Below are 10,396 nucleotides of genomic sequence, written 5' to 3'. Positions count from 1 at the left end.
ATGAACTTACACATGGTTTGTCTTAAAGCACATTAAAAACACCACATAGACACATAAACAACATTAAAAGCTGGATCTTCACCACAGGGGGACTTTAAGTGTTTATTTGAGTTTATCTATTTGCATCTGTAGATTACATTACATATCTTTTTTTTTTGTCCTGCAGAAATCAGAAATCTCCAGCAGCTTTACATACACCGACCTTTACAGATTTATTCATATCTATATTCTGAAGGCTTTTACAGAGGAGTTTGTTCATATATCATGAACTGATCTTTATAACATTTTATTCCTAAAAACTGGCTGTATTTTTTATTTCTTGAGAGATAAAAAGCGAAATCCAAAATGTAAAAAGAATTTTGATCCAGGCTTTATTCAATTTAGAGATTTCCACATTTGCATCTCTAAACATAACATTTTATAAAACTTCTAATACAAAACAATTGTCTTAATGTACTGTGATCAATCAACTGGTGACATATTTTAGTTAAAGATTGTACCTCATTGATCTGTAAATCTCGCCTTAAAAATGTGGGTTTAAAAAAGACTGAGAATTTATTGAGAATCACAGTTGAGTAATGTTCACAACACAGTGCTGAAGACCGGTTTTACTTTCTTTATGCATAGCATTACATTAATTGCATTACATTAATGTAATTTTCAATGGTGCAAAGTCAAGCAGGAATCATCATTGGCTCTTTGGAGGCCGTCATGACCTTTGAAGAAGATTTGGTTCAGATCTCATAGATGTGCTGCACCTTCATTTATATGTTGGGGTTCTAGTGTGTTTTACACCACTTATACTTATTAGGTCAACTCATATAAATCCTTATGGTGTGATCAAACTCTTTTATGACCGTTTTATTGTCGTAGCCATGTGATCCTGGAGCACAATGAAAACTCATCTCTAATAAAATGTATACGATCTTTGTCATTGATCTTAAATTGAATCTGACTCTTTGCCTTGACTCTAAAGTCTTTTGTCAAAGAGATTGCATTGGAAATTCAAATAGGCAAAGGCCTGCTGTAAAACACAGACAGATGTGTGTCCGAGGGAATGGAGTGAAGGCTCGTATCTCATGTTGTCTTTCTATTCAGACACCTTGTTGAATGTCTTCTTGATGCTGGGAAGAGGAAAGAAGCAGTTGCCATGGCCAAGGTCACCTCTGATTTTATAGAATCACATAAACCAGAGCTTTATCCCAGGCTTTTCTCCATTCAGGTAAATCTTTAGGGAGTCTCTTATGTATTGCATGTCACTTCCGTTTATTTATCGTGCTCAAGCTGCTGCAACCTTCTTCATTAGCTCGGGCTCTTTTTCATCTTTATTCTCCACAGAACTACCGTGCTTTTGGATTATATCTTATTTAGTTGTTCTTATTAATACACCAGCATAAATAAAGGCACTTCTTATTTACTCAATATGTTTTGGTCTTGCTGTACTGCTAATATTTGTAAGATGATCTGCTAATTGAATGAATGCAATTGTGCATAAATGTAAATGTAGTTCCTGTGTTTCCTCCGCAGGTTCGACACAACCTCATGGATGTCTCTGAAAAGTTGAATGATGAAAACCCTAAATTGCTCGTGATCTACAAGATCCAAAAGCTTAAACAGTAAGAAGGATATTTCTCACGTCTTGAACAGCTGCATTTCATTGTTGTAACTTTACCTGAACTGCTACTGTTTGCACATCTTAACTTCTCCAATGAAAACAACACATATGTTAAAATATTTGATTGTTATAAAAAAATAATGATCGTTACCAAACAGGTTTCCTAAAAAGTTGGCCTGTCTGCCACTGGTTGGACAAACAGGTAGTCCAGTTTACATGTTGAGCAGCTCAAACAAACACATCAATGTTTTGAAAGGGTTACAGAAGTTGCTTTCACATATACAGCTTGTGTAAAACATAAATATGTTGCATTTATCACCTATTTCAGCAATTTTACAGTAATTTACCATGTTTAATGCATGACAGCAGCCTGGAGTCTCTGTTTCACTCTTCTGAATCTACGAATAAATATTGTATAGTGACTCTGAATATTAAAATAGATAAGATACAAGAAAATATAGGACATACAGCTTTTTTGCGGAAAATTACTTTATTTTAAATTTGGTTCATTCTTAATGTTTTTATTGAATTTTTATCTTCAAAAAGCAAACTGCATTAGCTATGTTTCCATCCAAAGTTGTGTATTTAAGTTATGCCGCATAAATCGTCAACCCATGTGTTCAAGAGAACAATATTAACACTTCCTGGGAAATTGTCACTGAATATCAATAATAAAACTGTAAGTTGCAGCAATCTGGCTCTTTTCCCCTCCGTCATAAATGAGTGTGTCTCAGAGCGTCAGACGAAACCCACTAAACGCTGTCATGTTCTCTTGCGTTCGGATGCTGGTGTTTGGGAACGCAATCGTGTGAGACGCTTCTGGAGGGAATTAAACCAAATTAAAAATGGAAATGGTGGATGGGAACATAGCTACTGATGTTGAGCCACTGTGGTTTAGGTGTGGTGGGTCTCTCAGTCTGTCATCACATCATTTAATTGAAAGCATTGGATGTGAACTCAGAGAAATACTACAGCTGTATTCTACAGAGAAAGTTACAGATGAATCAAGTGTATTCATCGAGTCAGTCACTCACACTGACTGCGGGGTCTAATATAATCTAATAAGACGTGTCGAAAGTCTTGATGTGCGTATGGTTGCAGCCTCTGCCCACCTATCACATTTAATATAGTCACAAGAGTCAAGAGTGGCATAAAATACACAATATCATGGTAACTCAATTATGTCCACCAAGGGCTTCTGTGTCTTCTGAGGTAGTAACAGTAAATCTCTCGTCCAGCTATGAATCAACAAAACAAGAGTGTTTATAGTCAGTGCAGTTCCTTGTTTTAAAGAAGGATGGAGGAATTTGCCCCATCATCTATTCACAGCATCTTCAGGGTTACAAATCCAGGATGCTTACAGATCTTTAAGCACCGGCACCTGCTTACATCCGTCATCAGAACCGATGTGTTTCTTCCATACAGAAGTTCAGCTGAGGCACAGACCTGAGGTTAGCCTTCAAGGGCATTGCATGTGAATGTCTGGTTTAGGAGATCTGTTTTTAGCCGCAGACAGCAGGGATCAGGCGACGTCTCAGACAGATGTGTTTGTCAAACTACGGTTCTGACAATAATTCTCACAGAAGCCCGGTCTGATCCATGTTGGAGAATCTTATTTCTGGGACTGGAAATAGATTCTCTACAAAACAAGTTTTCAGGTTTCCACAGCTGATTTGATCCTCCTGGAGCAGCAGGTAGATTAATAAATTAGCATTATTAACATACCTGTCAACACTCCCATTTTTCCCGGGTTTCTCCCGTTTTGTAGCCCTATCTTCCAGACCCCTCCCGGTTTGTTATTTCCCCCGGGAAATTTGCATGGCCCAAACTCCTTTATGAATAATCGGACCAATATGTTTGTCTAATGTTGACCAGTTGCCAGATCTTGTATTAAATGCATATTCACACAATCCACACACCATATACAATTTCAACCCGTTTGTCACCTCAACCTGGCAATCTATAACCCAGTTGCGCAGTCGCGAAAAGTTTAACCCGAAAGCGAGCCGATAGACATCCAACCTAGACCCCCACCCCCGTCGCGCCGAACGGTCCCCGCACAAATCTCGTGGATTTTGAAAACCAAATGTTGACAGGTATGATTATTAATGTGCATTGTCAATACAGTATTGATGCATACTGTAACTCTACAATCACTGGATTGGAAAGCACAAAGAGCCACTATCCAATAAGACTTTCTCCACATTTGTTATATTTGTTTTTATCCAAAGTGAAATTAAGTTGCACGTGACTACTAGTCACTCTGGGTCAAAATGGCATTTTTGAGAGAAAAAAACCTCAGGTAAGTTGCATCAGTGCACAAATCACATATTATTGTTACATTAAAAAAACAAAACAAAAAAAAACACTATAACCACATGTATTTTAGTTTTCCTCACTCCACAACAAATCCTTTAAGTTGAATGGTATTCACAACAGAACAGGAATGAAAATATAATTCAAACATAAATTATAGTGGCATTATAACTCGGGCTCATTTTCTTCTCTCATTCGGCACGAATACAAATGTGTATTCTGCACTCGTTCATTGCCATCAGCAAGCAAACTATGGCATCGACACTGAATGCTCCGGTCCTGCCTTCCAAGCCACTGAAGATGACATCTCGCTTGAATGGCAGGGCACACATGGTGGCGGGTCAGGCTGGTGCTGCTTTGCACACAATGTCTGTGTTACAAGCATACCAGGCTGATCTGCTGAAGGATTTGGACCAGGGTCAGGGTCTCTTCCCTGCCGCACCACAGTCTGGCTCTCCGGGCCACCAAATGAACCGCTGCCATGATCGGAAGGTCAATGGCGTTGATGGTGGCCACGGAGAGACATCTGTGGTTGAACCTGGCTGACATCGGGGAGAAAGAAAAGGGCTTTCTTCTCGATGCACCGGTTTCGCCGTCTGAACTTTTCGGCACCTCCGTTGAGGCGGTTTGTGGATAAGTTCAGCAAGGAGAAGGCGCATTCAGCTGCATTTAGATCGTGCATTTCACTGAGGTCCGAATCTGCGCTCAGACAGCCGGGGGGTCCTGGCCCGTTCCGGTTCGAGGATTTGAGGATATAAGCAGGTCGCAGAGAAGACGCGACTCTAGGAAGAAGAAGGATTTGAGGGAGGAGATCCAGCACATTAGTGAAGGATCCCCTTCCTCTCTGGGTGAAAAGCAGCCACCCTCTTCACTTCTTTCACCCCAGACTCTTTTTACATCAGGCCTGAGGCTGGACCTATGATGAGTTATTCCTTCAATATGGATCCCTTCTGAAGGTCTGGCGTCGGGCTTGGTAGTGAGTGTGCCCTTTCAAGCTTTAAGGGTGGTAGGCCTTAATTCTGAGAATAGTGTTTAGGTCACCGCTTTACGAGCAGCAGGATGAGCTTTGTTGGTCTCCACCCTTTACGAGAGTTAGTAAGGTTGAACAATAGACCTTGGTTCTCTGTTTAGAAAGTGTTAAGGGGTGTGTTGGTTAGGGTTTCTTATAGGAGTATTTTATTAGGGCCCTGAGGTGCAGGTGGTTAGGTTAGGGCCCTGAGATGCAGGTATCCCCTGGGCGGTGTCAGGCCTTATTGCATATGCATTTGTAGGAATTTTCCTTTCAGGTGAAAAATTTATGGGAGGAGAGTATTTAAATGAATCATGTAAGGTGATTTACTAAGGTTTGCACTAGTCAATGTACTGGTGTTTGCGCCATTATTTACCGTAAAAAAAACGTTCCCTTAGAAAGTGACTGGATGAGGCTCCTCACTGGCCATGTTCCCTTAAAGGAACCCCTTCCATTGGAAGTTGTTGGTTCCAAGCCTGAGCAGCCTTGGTAGGCCTTTGTTTCATCCGAGGCCTCTTTGAGGCTTAAAGCTTGGGCAGTGACCGTAGGGAATAATGTCACTGACATCCTAGTGTGTGACCTGAAGGGGGAGTGGTTCTGGCATTTCAGTGAAACATTTCTGATGTTTGTCACAGCCATTCTTGGCATGCACTGCCCTCAGCATGGTGGCGTGCGTATGTCGTTCTCCAATAGCGTCAATCGACGCACTGCGAATTCCCTTAAGAAAGGGAACGTCTCAGGTTACGACTGTAACCTGTGTTTCCTGAGAACAGGGAACGAGACACTTTGTCTTTCACCATGCCTCGGGTATTCCTGCTGAACAGTCCTTTCAGACGATAAGTGGATGACAAGTTCTCTAGGTGCCCCTTATATACTTCTGGGTCGCAATAGTAGTGACATCATAGGCTGTCAGCGGCCAGTACGATTGTCGTGAGTTGATAAGCGTTTCAAACACCGGTCACACGGAGGTGTTCCCCAATACCGTCAATCGATGCAGTGTCCCTGTTCTCTGGGAACATAGGTTACAGTTGCAACCTGAGACATTTTCTTTCAATTAGCACCGGTTTTTTGTATTTCTTTTTGGAACTGATTGATCGTAAGCCTCACTGATCTGAGCTCATGCACCTCTGTTTTTTTTAGGTGGATAAACCAGAGTGAACGATTTGCATGAGGTCAGATCAGTGAGGCCTACAATCAATCAGTTCCAAAAAGAAGTACAAAACCTGTGCTAATTGAAAGAAAACAAGTTGGGTAATATAAATCACTTTACAATAAAAGTCACAGCACGTTTCAGATGTTAAAAAACAACTTTTATTCTGGAAAATACGGTATTCATCTTTTCACTAGGAATTGAACCCATGATTTTGTTGTTGCCATGTTCTTCTGTTGGAGCTAGATAAACAATGTTTCCATGTTCTTCACAGTATGGTTGATGTCAATGAACTGAGGAGAGATGAGGTGAAGGCACTGAAGGAGGTTTTCCTGCTGCTGACGCAGTCATCAGAACCCAAGGCATCTGACATCCAGGACTCCCGTCCTTCAATGCACATGCACAGCTCAAGTGCTCCACCCAACATCCCTGAATCCAGTCCTCCACCCATCACACACAGCTCTAGTGCTCTACCCAACATCCCTGAATCCAGTCCTCCACCCATCACACACAGCTCTAGTGCTCTACCCAACATCCCTGAATCCAGTCCTCCGCCCATCACACACAGCTCTAGTGCTCCACCCAACATCCCTGAATCCAGTCCTCCGCCCATCACACACTGCTCTAGTGCTCCACCCAACATCCCTGAATCTAGTCCTCCGCCCATCACACACAGCTCTAGTGCTCTACCCAACATCCCTGAATCCAGTCCTCCGCCCATCACACACAGCTCTAGTGCTCCACCCAACATCCCTGAATCCAGTCCTCCACCCATCACACACAGCTCTAGTGCTCTACCCAACATCCCTGAATCTAGTCCTCCGCCCATCACACACAGCTCTAGTGCTCTAACCAACATCCCTGAATCCAGTCCTCCACCCAACATTCCTGAATCCAGTCCTCCGCCCATCACACACAGCTCTAGTGCTCTAACCAACATCCCTGAATCCAGTCCTCCGCCCATCACACACAGCTTTAGTGCTCCACCTAACATCCCTGAATCCAGTCCTCTGTCCAGCTCCAGTGTTTGTCTGGATCACGACTCGTCCATCCCACTAACTGACAGGTGCGTCTAACATTCAGCATTGTCACAGCAGCATCATGATGTTAAATGAAAGATGTTTTCTATTTCCGTAAATCAAGATACATTTACTGGAGAAGCAAAATGACTATCAAATGTATCAAAGTTAAGTGACTTTACACTTAAAACAAGAACACAAATTAACTCAAAAGGGAAAAAAAGATCATTCAATTTCAAGGGAACTCGCGCTGTGTTGAAACGCTGTGGGATAGCCCCTGCGTGATTGCGTCATGAAGCACGTATGGAAATCAGTCAAATGGCATGACGGAATGTCATATGCGGTTGACGTCATCGACCAGAAAACTATAAAGCACACATGAACCAAAAGATTTACATAAACCATCAGTGGGGTCTGCGGTCATGCGCCTTATTCAAACTGGCTCACCAGATCCTCCTTTTGGCCCAAGGGAAACTGCTCTCTCTGAGGGCAGCATATATTCCAGGATAATAAATCAGGGAGCAGACATCCTGTGGAGGCAGGGGCAGAGGCCCAGGGAATGGAGACTCCACCCTGAGGTGATGGAGCTCCTATGGGCAAACTTCAGTCGAGGGGAAGTAGATCTGTTTGCATCTCAAGAGACGACACACTGTCCACTTTGGTTCTCCCTCACTCAGCCAGCCCTTCTTGGGCTTGACGCTATGGTACAGAAGTGGCAGAGGCTACGTCTGTACACCTTTCCCTTGATCGCTCTGCTCACAGGAGTTCTGGAGAGAGTTCGCCAGGACGGGGCACGTCTGCTGTTAGTAGCCCCGTTCTGTATGGTTCTCGGACCTAGTCTCTCTCCTCGACGGCTCTCCTCTGGAGATTCCGCTCAGGGGGGACCTTCTCTCTCAGTCGAGCGGGTTGATCCTTCACCCCCGCCCAGAATTGTAGAAACCATGGGCTTGGCCTTTGAGGAGGCCCAGCTCATAAGTTCAGGTCTCTCAACTGAGGTTGTTGAGACCATCCTCCACTCCAGAGCACCCTCCACGAGGAAACTCTACGCCTTAAAGTGGAGATTATTCCCTTCCTGGTGTGGAGAGCACCAGCTGGACCCAATTATCTGCCCAGTGGGTACAGTACTAGAGTTCCTGCAGGAACGATTCTCTGCAGGGTTATCCCCCTCCACACTAAAGGTGTGCGTGATGGCTTTAGCTGCTTACCACGTTCCTTTACGTGGTGTATCCGTGGGGAGACCCCTCTACTAACCCGTTTCCTTCGTGGCACTTTGAAGCTTAGGCCTCATGCCGGACTGGGATTTGGCCATTGTTTTAGAAGGCCTTTCCTTGACTCCCTTTGAGCCTACTGAGGACGTTTCTGAGAAGTTTCTTACTCTAAAGACTGTCTTTCTCCTCGCTATTACTTCTCTCAAATGAAATGGAGACATTCAAGCTCTCTCTGTGCCTGGAATTTGCGCCCGATATGGTAAAGGCTTTTCTTCAATCTAGACCGGGTTATGTTCATAAGGTTCCTACTAATATTGTAAGACCTATAGTACTGCAGGCTTTCGGTCCTCCTCCGTTCCGGACGTCAGACCAAGAGATACTATATCTGCTCTTCCCAGTTAGGGCCTTAGATGCTTATGTCCACAGAGCTGCCCTGTGGAGGGAATCTGAACAGTTTTTTTTTTTTTTTTTTTTTTTCTTCCCCCAGAAAGGGGTGCCCAGCAACTAAGCAGAGGATGAGCAAGTGGGTGGTCAAGGCTATCTCACTTACTTATGAGTCAGCCAGTCAACTAGGAGTATGGCTGCTTCCAAAGCATTACTCTCAGGAGTTTCCCTCCAAGATGTTTGTGATGCGGGAGGCTGGTTCTTCAACCTTGACCTCGGCTCCACTCCAGGGTTGCAGGTGCTTTCGTCTGAATGTGTGCACTGACTTCACACAGACGGACACTTGCTCCTATGGCGTCGTGGGTAAAGCGTTTACACAGCGTTTCGATGCAGTGCGAGTTCCCTTGAAAGGGATCCCGGCATGCCGGCATGCCCATGATCGACTTGCTTCAGTCTACCAGAAGCTGACATCGTTTGGTTCAGGTGTGCTTTTTAGTTTCCTGGTCGATGACGTCACCCGCCTATGTCGTTCCTTAACGCCATTGGACTGATTCCATACGTGCTTCACGACGCAATCACGCAGAGGCGTTCCCACAGCGTTTCGACGCAGCGCGAATTCCCTCTTCAGGGAACGAAGGTTACATACATAGCCGAGACGTTTTCTTACCGCATTGGCAGATATTTGTTCTTGTTTTTAGCAAAAACAAGGTGAATTTCTTTTTACATGTTTGCAGTAAACAAATCTCAAGGCCCGTTCACACCAAGGATTATAACGATAAAGATATAGTTTTAAAAATTGCTCTAAATATAAAAGAATAGGCACAGCGCTATAACAATAACTGCACAGAGAAACAATGTCATTGGAATAACATTCAGAGTAACATTTTTCAGCTAATCAACGATAAAAGCATTGACAGTCAATTAGAATCATCCTGCTTTAAAGAGCTCGAGCATTTAAAGAGATAGACGGCAAAACTGCAGTGCTGATAATAAACACAACAATATTTTTGGTCCTGGAAGAGAGAAAGATTGAATGTTTAAAATGCAGATCCACTAGCGTTCAAATTCGGGGTCAGTAAGATTTGTGAAAGTTTTTGAAAGAAGTCTGCTCACCAAGGCTGCATTTATTTGATGTAAAATTTATGAAATATTATTAGAATGTAAATCATCTGTTGTCTATGTGAATATATAGTAAAGTGTAATTTATTCCTGTGATCAAAGCTGAATTTTCGGCAAAATTTAATTTAATTAAAGTTAATTAAAAAAGTAACTCCAGTCTTCAGTGTCACATGATCCTTCAGAAATCATTCTAATATGATGATTTGATGCTCAAGAAACATTTATGATTATTATCAATGTTGAAAACAGTTGTGCAGCTTCAGATATTTGTGGAAACTGAGAAACATTTTTTACATCTGACTGAGCCCAAACTTTTGAACGGTAATGTGTATTTGCTAAATGTTTATTTAGTCCACTACCAAAGCCTGAATATTAAGAGCAACAATCCTGATGTCGTGGGTTTCTCTGTGAGCACCTTAACGCTATATCTGCGAGTCCATTGATTTCAATGGGGATGTTGCATTGCAACGTTATTCAAAAGTGATGCTCCATCATGTGAAGAAAACTTCAGAAACTTTTGCTGCATCGTACTCTGATGAGCAATGTGAAACGTTGTGCGTCTGTGCTTCTGATTCA

At 42.9% G+C, this 10,396-nt stretch overlaps 1 protein-coding gene across 1 annotated transcript in view; it reads left to right on the top strand.

Annotated features, from left to right (window-relative positions):
- The window catches only part of cfap46 (cilia and flagella associated protein 46), a 92,372-nt gene that overhangs the window by 8,532 nt on the left and 73,444 nt on the right, over positions 1 to 10,396 (top strand). Inside the window, exons 6-11 of the mRNA XM_084392168.1 lie at positions 1,099 to 1,222; positions 1,528 to 1,616; positions 4,174 to 4,423; positions 6,081 to 6,094; positions 6,365 to 7,156; positions 7,579 to 8,289. Of these exons, the coding sequence (XP_084248294.1) occupies positions 1,099 to 1,222; positions 1,528 to 1,616; positions 4,174 to 4,423; positions 6,081 to 6,094; positions 6,365 to 7,156; positions 7,579 to 8,289 (1,980 nt within the window). The remainder of the gene's footprint in view (positions 1 to 1,098; positions 1,223 to 1,527; positions 1,617 to 4,173; positions 4,424 to 6,080; positions 6,095 to 6,364; positions 7,157 to 7,578; positions 8,290 to 10,396) is intronic.

The sequence above is a fragment of the Rutilus rutilus genome (genome assembly GCF_951802725.1).
Source record: "Rutilus rutilus genome assembly, chromosome: 20".
In the NCBI taxonomy this organism is placed as follows: Eukaryota; Metazoa; Chordata; class Actinopteri; order Cypriniformes; family Leuciscidae; genus Rutilus; species Rutilus rutilus.
This window is presented reverse-complemented; position numbering and strand designations above follow the sequence as displayed.